Raw genomic sequence first — 15279 nt, 5'->3', positions numbered from 1 at the left:
TTCAGTGTGGCAAGAGGTGTCTAACAGTGGTGATTGCACAACGTAACAAAGAACTGCGAGATGATCGCTATTTTATATATATATATATATATATATATATATATATATATATATATATATTTACAGGCAGAATTATTTTCCTGTTGATTTTGTTGAATTTTTTTATTTTGTTATTCAGTAATGAAGGTTGAAATTTTAGCCCACCAACAGGTTTTCACATTTCTTTTTTCCATTAGTATAGTTTGTATTCTTATGCTACAAAACAATTCTTTCTATACTCCAGTTTAAGAGTTAGTATACAGTATAAGAAAAAAAATGACATACAAGATCGCACTCTGTAGTCTAAATTTTTAAATAAGCAACTTACTTCAGTAATGTATCTAGCCGAAGTAAACATGGCATAAATGGTGGTTAAGTACAAGGCGGGTTACTGCGGAGTAGACATGCAAGGTCTTCTTGGCTGTGGTTTGAATTCTTCCACTGCTTAAAAATACTGGAAATTCAATGCAGATGTTTGTTTTTTTTCTCAACCATTTTTATTAGAAACATTTCTCTGAAAAACAAAGTCACAGTGCCATAGATGATGTAGTCTTTTAACCCCTCAATAAAATGTAAAATGACGGCAGACCAGAAACATTGAAAAAATGCTTTGAAAAAAAATATTATAGACCTTTTAGAATATCTACTACTTTTATTTTAAATATATTTTTCACAAAAAAAGAACTTTTAGGGTCACTTCTGGTAAAATAAAAAAGGAATCTTGTTAAGTAAAGCAAATTTTACCGAATTTAATATGAATATGAAGTTATCCAACACCTAATGTGGTCCATTGTTAATGAGTGTACCTTTCAATGCAAAATATGGGTTCAGGTGGTGTTGGATGCCTTTATATAAAAGTTCACTTCCTTCTTCATCCGCTTGTCCTTGCGAGGATGTGATGTCCATATGCCAGGTTGGACAGACCTGACCAGCCTTTCACTATCAACACTGTGTTGTTACGTCTATGTACAGCTGACCAAGCTATTTATTTTCTCCAGCATATTTTGGGTCTTCTCTTGGTAAGCTGTGTGTGCAATAGGGCTCTGCCCTTGGGGGGGTGGTGGGGGTTTTGTACCCAAGGAAAATCTTCTTTATATGTCCAAATGACCTCAGCTATCCCCTCTCAGCCCAGAGAAGCAATGGTGCTACTCTGAGGCCTTTCCATATTATTAAAACTTCTCATTCTGTCTTGTAGGGTAAGTTCGGAAAGCTTTAACAGCAATGTCATTTCAATAATCTTACTATTTTAATTGTATCTATCACTTTTGCTAGATCAGAATATATGTTGATCAATATGCGAGGACTTAGCTACCTTTTGCCAGTACAGTCTGATGCAACATTTGCAAGACTGTTTCCAGACAAAAGCTGGGTTCATAGTAGGCACTACTGTCTTCTCAACGCTCTTGGATCCTGAGATGATTCCAAGTTACAACTTTGTCAATGCAAAGTTACAGATTCACTTCATCCTCTTTCATGTTTCAGATTTCTTAGCAGCTCTGTGCAATTTGCTGCAATATGTGTGGTTGTTTAAGTATAGCAGCATTAAGTAATTTCTACCCTACGGGAATAGACACACTGTTGTATGCTTATGCTGGAGTCTGTCAGCCATTCCCTACCATTACATGAAAACCTTGCTTATGCATTCTTCTAGCTTGATCTCTTTTGACATTCTTATAAAGAAGCCACAATTTTTTAAACTTGTTTCAAATCCACTAACCCCCCCCCCCCCCCCAAATTACTGGGTCATGAAAAGCCAAATCCCCTTTCTTTCAGGAACAGACACGTGCATAAAACAGATACAAAGTAGAGGCCAATCCATTGTTGGGTCCCAGCTAACACAGATGTGCTGGTCTTTAAGTGGTGGGAAAACCCAACTAAAAAACTAAGCCTTTTCAACACTAACAAAAGAATAGCTTGTTAAACCATGCTATTGCTTTTTAGCTAACCAGATTAGATAAAAAAGTGATTATGTTTCTATAAACTCAAATGTAAAGCATAAAGAGAGACCCCAGGACTAAATCCTAAGTAGACGTAGGCTTCCTCCATTTACATATGCAAGTTAAATGTAAAGTGTGGTGGGTACCACTGTTCCCTCACAAGTACTCTTGGTCATTTTGGTTTTGGACTAGGCACTTGTCCACCCACAACACCATGCATGGGTTGTTTAAATGTCAGATCTTCATATCTTGCTTAAAAAAACCCATCAGTCTCTCCAGATAACCACCACCCGTCCCAAAGTCTGGACCTCCTCCATCTTTAATTTCAAGTACAACTTCCGGTCCTTAAAAGAACATCAAAAATACAATGTAACATAATTGTATACACACATATACACACAGGGTCATCAAAAAAAGATCACCAAGAACTGGTAATCCTTTTACCATATGTGCAGAAGGTCTCAAAGCTTCATGTCATATAGTAAGGTGTTCCAGTGTTTGAAAGACATCTTAGAATTTAACCTTTCTCCAACACCAGCTGAAATTTAAAATTGTCATTTTAAATCTTGAAAGCATCTTTTGAACAAAATAAAAGTAACACTTTATCAAATATTAGGATAGCATTAGCATTTTCAAAATTTACATATAATATGAAAAATGAAATAATAAAATGGCTGTCAGCCCTGTTGACTTTGTTCTGTATCATTTGCATTCAGTTTACTCTACAAAAGTTTGTAGGGCCAACAACCATTTATTACATACAAAAAGAAAAATAATTTCTAAAAATATTGTCTAAATATTTGATATGTTAAACACTTCCATATATGTTTTTTGTTTTTTTTTTTTTTTTTTTTTTTTCAAAAGCTGATAATTTTTAAAATGTCGATTTCAAATTCAAATGAGCAACGTTCAAGAAAGGTTAAATAATAAAATATAAAATTTTTACCAAAATGGTTAAGAGGACCAACGGCCTCAAGTTTGCTAAACTTTCACTGACCCCAAACTGCAAGCCACATCTCTACTCAGAGAAGTCAAAGAGAGGGCTGCGAACACAACTACATATAAGGCTGCAAATCAGTGATTACTTTAACACTTACAAAAATGTTATTTTAACTTTTGAGATCTTCAGCACTTTTTGCTAAAAAATGTGTTTGTGCTATATTTAAAAGGATGTAACATTTTTAAATTCTGGATATTCTTCCCCAAGACCCCATCCACCCCCTTTTTTTTTTTTCTTACAAAGTCAAAGATACATCATTTTTGATATTTGACTTGCCTTGTTTAGTGCTTGCATATTGTTAAAAAGGTATCTAAAAAGCAGATCATATAAATAAAACAAGAACAAAAGATTTTTTTTTCTTTTCTTCGACAAAATCAAGTTTTGTTTCACTCAAATGAAAACAAGTAAAACGCACAACAGTTACAAGCTTGAATCACAAATGTCACAGCAAGCACCCTAGTGCTGGACATGGTGAGGAAATGTTACCCTCTAGATCAGGGCCCCATAAAGAAATCCATTGCTGGGATTGTAGAGGAAAATAGGAGGGGGATTTCTTACACACATTAGGATTCCATTTCTGTTTTGTTTTTTAACACCTTAACCACTTTCTGTATCCACTGAATTCCAACATTCTATTCCATCCCCATAAAACATTCACTACTGCATGGACAAAGCAGCATTTTGGTAAAGAACATCCATTCTTGCCCAATGATTTCATCTTTAAATTATTACACATTTTGTTCCATTGCTTGGCTAGGAGATGAAGTACATTTTTGAGGATACTGTAAATCAGCAGCTACTCCATTTCCCAATTCTTCAGACAAACAGATTGAAACAAACAACCGCAGCACATATTCAAATTTTTAGTTACTATTAAAAAAATATCAGAGGGCAGAGTCAAGATTCAAAAGATGTGCCTCATTCACAAGCAGAACCAGGCTGATGAAATCAAGACATTGTGGCACCATCCCTCATTGGAAAAAAAAATCAATTTGAGCAGACCGCACTGGCACCCAGGAGCTCTATTACCTATCACACCTTAAGCATCCTCACTAGCTTAAGGATGAAAGTTAACCTGAACCCAAACCCTACCCCAAGGGATCTGTGCACAGCAGGAACCCCCAGAATTGGTAACAATACAATCTTTGTCGAAGACAGAAGTCTTCAAACATTATTTCATTAAGAACTCTGCATTCAGGTTGTATGGAGTAAAAGAGGACATTCATCAGAAGGAATTAATTTGTATTAAAAAAGTTACATCTTTAAACAAAGAAAAAAGGGGAGTTGAAGTTGGGTGGATATCAGAAAAAAAAAAAAAAAAAGTTTGCACTTTGGCTGTGCCAGATTTTGTTGGTGTGTATCTGTCTGACCGTAAATGTGTTGTGTTTGAGATATTCTGCATCCCACAATCCTTTGCTCACAAATCCTGAAATGTTCTCAGCTTTCGGCACAAGCAGTTTCCATCTCCATATGAGTGTTGTGTTTTGTGTTCGATGTGTCATTCTTCTCAGTACTGGGAAAGTGAAGGAAGGAAGAAAAGAGAGAAAATTAATAAAAAATAAAACACCATCATTCATTAAAGATGTATTTTAAAATTTGCTTTTAACATGCATGCTCCAGAAAGGTGACCAGGATTTCCTCAATCCATTTCAAGCTAAAGTAATATGCATAGTCATAGAAAAAGTTTGGGAACCCCTCTTAATTTTTTGGATTTTTATTTATCATTGGCTAAGCATTCAAAGTAGCAACTTCCTTTTAATATATGACATGCCTGGAAACAGTAGTATTTCAGCAGTGACATTAAGTTTATTGGATTAACTGAAAATATGCATTATGCATCATAACAAAATTAGAGAGGTGCATAAATTTGAGATATGACATCAATACTTAGTTGAGCCTCCTTTTGCAAATATAACAGCCTCTAGACGCTGTTCTCCTATAGCCTTTGATGAGTGTCTGCATTCTGGATGGAGGTATTTTTGACCTTCTTCCACACAAAATCTCTCCAGTTCAGTTCAGTTCAATTTGATGGCTGCCGAGCATGGACAGCCTGCTTCAAATCATCCCATAGATTTACGATGATATTCAAGTCAGGGGACTGTGACGGCCATTCCAGAACATTGTACTTCTCCCTCTGCATGAATGCCTCTGTAGATTTTGAACTGTGTTTTGGGTCATTGCCTTGTTGGAATATCCAGCCCCTGCGTAACTTCAATTTTGCAACTGATGCTTGAACATTATCCTGAAGAATTTGTTGATACTGGGTTGCATTCACCTGACCATCGACTTTAACAAGGGCCCCAGTCCCTGAACTAGCCACACAGCATGATGGAACCTCCACCAAATTTGACAGTAGGTAGCAGGTGTTTTTCTTGGAATGCGGTGTTCTTCTTCCACCATGCAAAGCGCTTTTTGTTATGACCAAAAAACTCAATTTTTGTCTCATCAGTTCAAAGCACTTTGTTCCAAAATGAATCTGGCTTGTCTAAATGAGCATTGGCATACAACAAGTGACTGTTTGTGGCGTGAGTGCAGAAAGGGCTTCTTTCTCATCACCCTGCCATACAGATGTTCTTTGTGCAAATTGCGCTGAATTGTAGAATGGTGTACAGATACACCATCTGCACCAAGATGTTCTTGCAGGTCTTTGGAGGTGATCTGTGGGTTGTCTGTAACCATTCTCACAATCCTGCACATATGCCGCTCCTGTATTTGTCTTGGCCTGCCAGACCTGCTGGGTTTAACAGCAACTGTGCCTGTGGCCTTCCATTTCCTGATTCCATTCCTTACAGTTGAAACTGACAGTTGAAACCTCTGAGATAGCTTTTTGTAGCCTTCACCTAAACCATGAGACTGAACAATCTTTGTTTCAGATCTTTTGAGAGTTGCTTTGAGGATCCCATGCTGTCACTCTTCAGAGGAGAGTCAAAGGGAAGCACAACGTGCAATCAACCACCTTAAATACATTTTCTCATGATTTGACACACCAGTCTATGAAGTTCAAGGCCTAACGAGCTAATCCAACCAATTTGGTGTTGCAAGTAATCAGTATTGAGCAGTTACATGCATTCACATCAGCAAAATTACAAGGGGAATCACATTTTTGCACAGCCAGATTTTCATATGTGATTTAATTTCATACAATACTACTTCACTAAAAATCTTTGTTCAGAAAACACCCCAGTACTCAGATGTTCCTAGGAAATGAAATACATACCGCTGTTATCTTTTTTTGTTGAAAGTAGAGTCAATTATGCAGGCTGAGAGGGTTTCCCAAACCTTTTCATATGACTGTAGATATGAAGCTATTTTAACATGTGTTAAATGCAACTGAGCCAACACTATTCATGCTATTTCAACAGCTTTTCTTATTCAAAAGAAACACGTCCACATTTTACAGAATCTAACAACTACCTGAAAACTGACTAAAGTAAATTTGAAGGCTGTTTTTAGGCACAGTCTCATCCAGCACTGTAAGTTCTTAACAGCAAAAAAGCACACGTCACATCTATTGGTGCACCTGGCTAAATAACAAAGATGGAGACAGCAGGGGAATACACATTTGTTGAGTAAGGATAAGCAGAACAGAAAAGAAGGGGGGGGGGGATTGCTGTTTATGTCAAACAGAATTTAAATGCAAGTTTCCTTTAGATGGATGACGAGCCCCATCTTAGTGAGGTCATCTACATTAGTCTAGAAACCATTAGTGAAAAAGGACTTATTTTAGGAGTGTGTTATAGATTCCCCCGATGCAGACAGTAATTTCAATGAGCATCTTTTAACTAATATTAAAAAGGCAAGTTTACAGGGGGATATTATAGTCATGGGGGACTTTACCTAAATATTAGTTGGACTAACCTTGCTAATAGTGGAGTTTTTAGATGTAATCAGGGACAGTTTTTTAACATAGTATGTTAAAGCACGAATGTGGGGGAAGGCTATCTAGATTTGATATTTTGTAATAATCAGGATAGAATTGACAGTACAGTATAAGGGTGATTGAACCACTAGGGTTAAGTAGTAGTAGTAGTTTATTTATATAGCGCCCTTCACAGACAAGGGTCACAGAGCGTTGAACAGCAATACAATATAAAGCATAACAAACAGAACAAAACATATACATTATCAATAAGATAACAAACAAAGAGGAACTATTCAGCACTGATTAAAAGCCTGTTTAAAAAGAAATGTTTTCAGTTGTTTTTTTAAAAGAATCAACAGACTCAGTTGTGCGCAGACCGTAAGTCAAGCTATTCCACAGACTGAAAAGCACAATCCCCACGGGTTTTTAGCAGTGCGCGTGGGACAACCAAAAGGCCGTTGCCCAGATCTATGAGCCCGACAAGCTGTATAACATTGGAGCAAGCAAGTAAGGTACTCAGGAGCTTGTCCATGCAAGGCTAAATAATTAAGTACCAAAATTTGAAAATGAACTCTATAAAACAATGGGAGCCAGTGCAGTGCGTACAGAATGGGAGTGATATGATCATTCCAGCTGGCGATTTAAAAGCCTAGCAGCTGCATTTTAGACTAGCTAAAGACGTGAGTGAGAAGACTTGCTCAAACCTGTATAAAGAGCATTACTTATAGTAATCAAGTCATGAGGAAACAAAAGAATGAACAAGTATCTCCAATTCTGAACATAATATAAATAAATTCCTTTGTTTTGGAAGAGTGCAGATACAAACACTAAAATTATTAAGTTTAACTTTGGTAGGGCAAATTTTGAGCAGATACGGCAAAGTCTAAGGAACATGGACAGGGATAAGCATTGTGGTGCATAATCGAGGAGCACATAAGTGTAAAGTAAGTGTGGAGATAGTCGAGGAGCAGAGGAACAGGTGTAGAAGTGTTTTAAATATAATGCAAGACAGGTACATCCCAAAATTTGGAATTAGTAGGAAATGTAAAAAAAACACACTCTGCAGTAGACTAATTAGGACCTGAAAAAGAAGCTGTACAGGAAAAAACAGACGAATAATGGGAATAAGATTAGTAACTCCAATGTGAATCATAGGATGTTTGAAAGCATGAGGACAACCATCAAGAAGGATATTAGGGAGGCTAAAAGTTAGAGAAGAATTTAGCAGATAAGGTGAAAGAGGACCCAAAGGGGTCCTTTCAGTGTTAATAGTAAAAGAACAGTCAAGGAGGAGGTAGAGTGCATCAGGAATAGTAAAAGGGAATTACAAAAATACTGACAGTAAAATAACAGATACTCTAAACTCACATTTTTTCTGAGGTCTTTACATGTCAGGAAGTGAATAATCTCCCATCGGTAAAAGGGACTGCTAAGAAGGTACTGAGTGATTTAGAAATTGTACAGGAAGAAGTGTTGCTCAGATTAAATAAGCTGAAATCAGACAAATCGCCAAGACCAGATAATATTTATCCTTGAGTTCGTAGGGAGGTTAGTAAGTACAGATATATAGCCTTGATGCATATTTTTAGAAAGTCATTGCATAATGGCGAAATCCTGAAGGACTAGAAAGTGGCAAATATTATCCTGTTAGATAAAAATGGTGATCAGGTAGATCCAAGCAACTTTAGGTCAATGCACTCAATAAGCTTAATGCATACACACAGGTAAACTAATGGAAAGACTGAGCAACACATGGCAAGAACAAGACATTTCCTGAACAGTCAGCATTAATTCAGACATAGTAGGTCATGCTTTGCTGACATTCTGGAATTCTATGAGGAAGCAACAAAAGGATGTGATCAAAGTGATGCATATGATATTATTTATCTTGGTTTTCAGAAAGCATTTGATAAGGTGCCACATGTTTGATTGGTCATCAAACTAAATGAAGCAGGAGTTCAGGGTGGTATTTGTAGATAGGTGTAAAATTAGCTCAGACACAGACACATGAAGCAGAGAGTAAATCGCTGCGATATTAAGATTGGTATCCCACAGGGGTCAGTGCTGGGGCGGCTTTAATATATATATATATATATATATATATATATATATATATATAAATAAATGATTTATATAGGAATATAAATAAAAAGATGATTAAGTTTGCAGATGATACCAAGCTAGGTAAATTACCAGATAATCTAGAGTCCTTTGAATCATTACAGAGGGACTTGAACAACAATACAGGCTTGGGCAGATTTACAGCAGATGAAATTTAATGCCAAGTAAATGTAAAATATAGTACATAGGAGTTTAAAACGTTAGGCTTGAATACACAATGGAAGGTTTGAAAATTGAAAGTACACCTTATGACAGTGTTTCTCAACCTTTAAGTATTTGCGACCCGAGTTTTCATAACAGTTTTAATCGCAACCCCCCCCCCCTTATGTTTTTTTGAAAGGAGCCCATTAATACCAATTTGTTCTTTTTTAATTAATGATATATCAAAGATGCATATTTTTTATACCTACTTAACTTTTATCGACATTTATCTAACTATATTTATTTTTCTAGTATCAGAATGTAGTTTAACTTAATTTGCTTTGGTTTCAATAGATGTATTTTTCTTATTTTCGATTCTTGTTTTATTTTTTTTTCACATCTTCGTGTCCCCCCTAGGGGGGCCCGCCCCACAGTTTGAGAACCACTGCCTAATGAGAAGGATTTATGAGTTGTGGTGGACTCGGCACTATCAACAGTCAGACAGTGCTCATAAGCGTTTAAGATGGTCAACAGAATGTTAGGTTATATAGCACAATGTGTAGAGTACAAATCAAAATAGGTTATGTTGAAGCTTTATAACACACTGGTAAGGCCTGACCTGGAGTACTGTTTACAGTTTTGGTCTCTAGGTTAGAAAAAGGACACCGCAGCACTAGAAAAATTCCAGAGAAGAGTGTCTAGGCTGATCTCAAGGCTAAAGGGATGAGTTATGAGGAATATGAGGAAAGATTAAACTGAAAGGGCTAAGCTCTTTTAAACAAAAGCAGATTAATAGGATACATGACTGAAGCATTTCAAATCATGAAAGGAATTAGTACAGTGGATGAACAATGTTATTATAAAATGAGATCAGCAAGAACATGGCGGAGTGGTGGCTCTGAGGCTAAGGATCTGCGCTGGTATCCCGAAGGTTGCCGGTTCGAATCCCCGTCAGTGCCAAAAGAGATCCTACTCTGCTGGGCCCTTGAGCAAGGCCCTTAACCTGTAATTGCTCCCGGGGGCACTGTACAATGGCTGACCCTGCGCTCTGACCCCAAGGGGTATGCGAAAAAAAACTAACAAACACTGTTGTAAGTCGCTCTGGATAAGAGCGTCTGCTAAATGATGTAAATGTAAACATGGGAACACAGTTGGAAAATTGTTAAGGGTAAATTTCAGACAAACAATAGGAAATTTTTCTTCACACAGAGAACAATAGACACATAAGTTGCCAAGTAGTGTGGCAGATGGACTTTAGGAACCTTCAAAACTAGACATGATGTTATTTTGGAAGAACTAAGTGGTTAGAACTAGCAAGCTTTGTTGGGTTGAATGGTCTGTCCTCGTCTAAATTGTTTTAATGTTCTGTTGAAAGCTTTATTTATGATATTATTTTTCACTCTTCCCCTTACCAACCCCAATAAAGAGGGTCATTATTGCACAATACAAACTATAACAGATGGATGATACTTTAGTAGGCAGGAGTTTTAATCTCCTCCTATACCTGTTTTGTTGTGAATCTGCAGCGTTGTTACTCTGATCGTCTTCTGGGAGATGTGGGCTAGGCACAGCCAACTCTGTGGATTTGTTTTCTTCCTTTTGAGATTCTGTCTCTCCATTCACAGGTGCTGACAAATCTAAAGGTAGAGGGGAAAAAATGGACCATTTAAAATTTTGCATTACAGCCTGAAAGGTGAACAGGACAATTGCTTAGAAAAACATAACAATAAATCCCTATAAAAAGAAAAAAATATATATTTTTTTAGAAACTGGATTTCTAAAGAAATGTAATTTATAGGAAGTAGACCATGAAGACAACATTGTAACTGTTGACTAAAAACCCTGTCATAAATCACAAGTTGATTTATCTCTCTGGGAACAGAATGAAATGGGATTTTGAAATGGACCTGCAGGACGTGCTGTAGCTAAGAAACCATTCTTGCGTATAGGCCACAAGAAGAAGAGACTGCAGTATGTGAAAGACCATAAAGCAGGAAGCCACAATTTGTGGCACAAAGACTGAGGAACTGATGAGTCCAAATTAGAAGTTTGCTGTTTGTAAAGGCACCTACATGTCAAAAGAAGTTGCTCAAAAATATATCTATCCCTAACTGCAGTCTTCTATAAATCATGATTCCAGCTCTTTCTGGGGGTACATTCCAGCTAAATAGTGTAGGACAGAGGTCCTCAGGTTTGTTCCTAGAAGGCCACAGTGGCTACAGATTGTTTTTTTTTTTGCAACCTACTTAATTCAAAGTAAATTGATGCTCATGTCATGCAGCATTTTTGTTAACTCACTTGTTAATACTCAACCCTAAAGTACATACAGTGGAAGTCTGCAAATAGAACACTTAAGATGATGTGGCATTACACAAATTCTAGTCGGTGGGGATGTCAAACTTGACAAATGCAGTTGCTGATCTCATCGAGCGAGTATGTCAATTTACAGGACTAGAAATTGCAGGGTATGTCAAATTTTATGACTGCATAATGACTTTCCAGCACAGTTTTTATATTTCTTTTTACATGTACTTGCTCTTTTTTTCCCGAAAGCTAATAACATGCAAGATAAGCATGTCATTATGCTATGAGATAAGCCAATAACATGACAGAGGAGGTGTTGTATTAAAGGCTTTACAGGTAAATTAGTTAAGACATAATCAAACCTGGGTATATTAAACTACATTACTGCCTCTGACTCACTAAGATTATGTAACTGAAGCCTGCTACTAAAAATATGTGGAAAAGCGTGCATTGTGACATGGCCTTAGCACTATTAGACTGCTCGCCTCAGAGCCCTAAACTCTGCATAAATCAGGCTGTGTGCGATCAAATTTTACAGGGAAAAAGATAAAATATCAGCCATAAGAGAAAAAGAGAGTAACAGCAAATTCTGCAAAAATGTTTAGACAGGCCTACTTAAAAAACGATTAATCAGTTTGCAAAAGAAAAAGGATTAAGTTTTGTACCCTAGCAGGGGTCACGGATTTTGATTCTATCAATGTTTGTGTTTCTTTTAATTTTACAGTGTTTCTTGATTAAATAAACACTTGTCATTTACTGCACCAATACCTTGCCAAAGCCTATTCTGAAAGCATCAAATGAAAGAAAGGAACCAACCTCAGAAGAGAACACCAGGCTATGTCAATGTACACTCAGTCATATTCAAACTTCCATAATCACTAATGCTGAAACAGTATAAACCTGAGCCCCAGACTCCATACCTGTGTTCTGAAGTGTGCTAGGAGTCATCTCTTCTTTGTTTGGAGCATCCACTTTGGACTTGTGTACAGATTCCCCTTTTGCTCCAAGGAATTGCAGTTTCAGTTTATTGTACACTTCTGTTGCCTTCTCCATTACCTCTTTGCTCGCTTTGTACCGACGGATCTGGTCATAAGAAATATGTGTAAGTAAATCACTCTACAACTTAGCTAGGCTGTGGACATCGCTTGGATTCATTGCTTGCTCATAATTCTACCTTTTTAAGAGTGGCCACAACATCAGTGTTCTTCTGCAGTATATGGCTGGTCACCTGTACCATCCCCAGTTCATCAAGTGCTTGAATGCACTTCTTCACATCCTGCAAAAGAAGACTACGACAGTCAAAAACCACTCTGTAGAAACAATTTAAAGGAGAGAGTTTTGTGTTTATGCATGTGCATACTGTAACTCAAAAAAAGTATAGCGGGCACATGAAGTCACTTACAGGGTTATCAACCTTCAGTGCAAATTTGATATCTGTGTGCAGCTTCTGTAGCTTCTCTTCTGGTGAAGGCTCTGAGTGAATCAAATGAAAAAAAGATGAACACTCATGTTCCTTAAACATTCATTCAAAGAAAATGTTTATTACTACAACAGCTCAATTCATAAAGAGCCTCACCCTTCACCACTTTTTCATGTATTTTCTCTGTTTTCCTCTTTGGCTTATCTGATTTTGGTGGTCTGGAAAAAAATAAATAAATGCACAGATATGTACAGTTCAGTCCATGAGTATTGTTACATTAACACAATTGTTGTTAGTGTTATTCTCTACCCATGCATACTGGCACTGAAATGTGAACTTCAGCACTAAAAATCGATAGGATTTACATAAAACAAAACTGGTGAACAGTATAGGAATTGCAGCATTTCTTATATGTAGCCCCCTCCCATTTTAGCTGTCGAAAAGTAACTGGACAATTAGCTGCTTAGCAGTTCCTCAGTGTGTGTCACTGCATTGTCATGTCACTTACAATTAATCTGATAAAGGCCTACAGGTGATTCTAAATGTGTTCCCGTTTGTGTGAAAACTGTTGCCACTCAATTTGAGATTACAAGACCCGTAAAACAGGACATTATGAGGCTTTGGGGGGGCTCAGGGCTAAGATCAGGAAAGGGGGGGGGGGGATGCCAGGGTGGAGATCAGGAAAGAACAACAATCCAAGTCATGGCAAAAAATGTAGGTTTGCCCAACTCAATTGCTTCATACATTAGTAAAAGGGAAGAATGCACTGGTGAACTTAATATCAGACTGCCTGGTAGATCATAGAACATTACTGCAGTGGATGACAGAAGATTACTTTGTCCTGTAATGAAAAGTTGATGGCAAAATCAAAAATTTTCTCGAGGAAGTAGGTGTATTTGTGTTTAACATGACCATAAAGACACAAACCACTGGCAAGCCTTAAGAATAAAAATGCCAGGTTACAGTTTGCTTAGAGGTACATAAAAAACCTGGATAGTTTTGGAACAACATTTTATGGACAAATGAGACAAAGATTCACCTGTGCCAGTGTGATGAAAAAATATAAAGAAAGGGAGTATTTGTGAACCCAAGAATACCATCTTCTCTATGAAACATGGTGAAGGTGGTGTTTTGTGTATAGCTGCCACTTGAACAGGTTCCCTTTTATTTATTGATGAGGTGGCTGCTGATAAAAGCAACAGCATTAATTATAAGGTTACAGAGGCATCTGCTCCATTTTACACTACAGCTGGGTAATGAGCCAAAGCATAATGCAAAAGCAATCAAAGAGATCATCAAGGCCAAAAAGTTGAATGTTCCTGAAGGGCCAAGTCAATGACATAACCTAATCTTGCCTGTATTTCATTTGCTGAAGGTAAGACTACCAACAAGCCCAAGAAATAAGCAGGAATTGTAATGGCGGCAGATTATCTAGCAGAGCATCACCAGGAAAGAAACTCAGCAGATGGCGAGATGTATGGATTCCAGACTTTGTGCAGTTATTGACGATGACAATTTTATTTAAGTTAATGTTAATTTGTCCAGTTACTCTTGGATCTTTAAAACTAGGGGGCTCCGCCCCCTGCTCGCTTGGCTCGCCAACCCCTGGTGTTGGGAAATTACAAAGAGCGTGATGTATGAATGAGATATAGCATAGTGTGAAGGTGTAGATGACGCAGATAGGAAGCAAACAATAAAGTGTTTGGCACAGTGTAAAGGTTTATTGGAAAATTTCTTTGTAAACAACATTAGTAGTAAAGATGGTGTCTTGTCCTTGAATGAGTTTTCCTTGGCATGGAGCATTTATGACCTCAACTTTAACGTGAGATGAACGTCGAAGTTGTGAGAAGGCCACATAAAGTTGTCCATGTCCAAAAACGGGCTCAGATAGGTAGATGCCAACCTTGTGCATGGTTTGTTGATGGTCATGGCAAAGGCAGGTTTAATGGGGAATTGTTTCCGTTTAAGTGTAAAAGGTAATTCCAGGTCAGAACTTGTAAGGTCAATTTTAGGAATTAGAACAGTATTGTTAGCATGTGATCCTGTAAGAACTGTTGCTTGAATAACATTGTGTGTTATGGTGTAGACGACTAACCGTGTGCCATTGCATAAACCCTGTTTAGTGTTAAGGTTTCTTAATAGCATGATTATTGTTCCGTTTTTAAGGCTAAGACTGTGTTGTGGTAATCCGGCTGGGTTAATAGTGTTCAAATATGCTAAGGGGAAATTAAGATGGTCATTGTCATTATCAGAGTCAACTTTGTCAGAGCTTAGAAAGAGGTGTGACTCTCCAGGAAGTAATGAAATGACCTGGTTATTAATGTGATCAACAGTAATATTTTTTGGACATAAAAAAAAAAAAAAAAAAAAAAAAAAATTTGTTGTGTTAAAAGGGGCATTTGGTCTAATGAGACCACTGTTCCAAATATCTCCGTAAGTAAGTCGTCGCAGATGA

The 15279-nt window shown here is 37.3% G+C and overlaps 1 protein-coding gene across 1 annotated transcript in view; it reads right to left on the bottom strand.

The window, feature by feature from the left end:
* Positions 1 to 1766: 1766 nt before the first annotated feature.
* The window catches only part of hdgfl2 (HDGF like 2), a 71470-nt gene continuing 57957 nt past the window's right edge, over positions 1767 to 15279 (bottom strand). Inside the window, exons 11-16 of the mRNA XM_028816500.2 lie at positions 12981 to 13042; positions 12807 to 12877; positions 12579 to 12680; positions 12325 to 12487; positions 10605 to 10737; positions 1767 to 4489 (exon numbers count right to left, since the gene is read on the bottom strand). Coding sequence (XP_028672333.1) covers positions 4414 to 4489; positions 10605 to 10737; positions 12325 to 12487; positions 12579 to 12680; positions 12807 to 12877; positions 12981 to 13042 — 607 coding nt within the window. The 3' untranslated portion in view covers positions 1767 to 4413. The remainder of the gene's footprint in view (positions 4490 to 10604; positions 10738 to 12324; positions 12488 to 12578; positions 12681 to 12806; positions 12878 to 12980; positions 13043 to 15279) is intronic.

This window comes from Erpetoichthys calabaricus, chromosome 12 (assembly GCF_900747795.2).
Source record: "Erpetoichthys calabaricus chromosome 12, fErpCal1.3, whole genome shotgun sequence".
Classification (NCBI taxonomy): Eukaryota; Metazoa; Chordata; class Cladistia; order Polypteriformes; family Polypteridae; genus Erpetoichthys; species Erpetoichthys calabaricus.
This window is presented reverse-complemented; position numbering and strand designations above follow the sequence as displayed.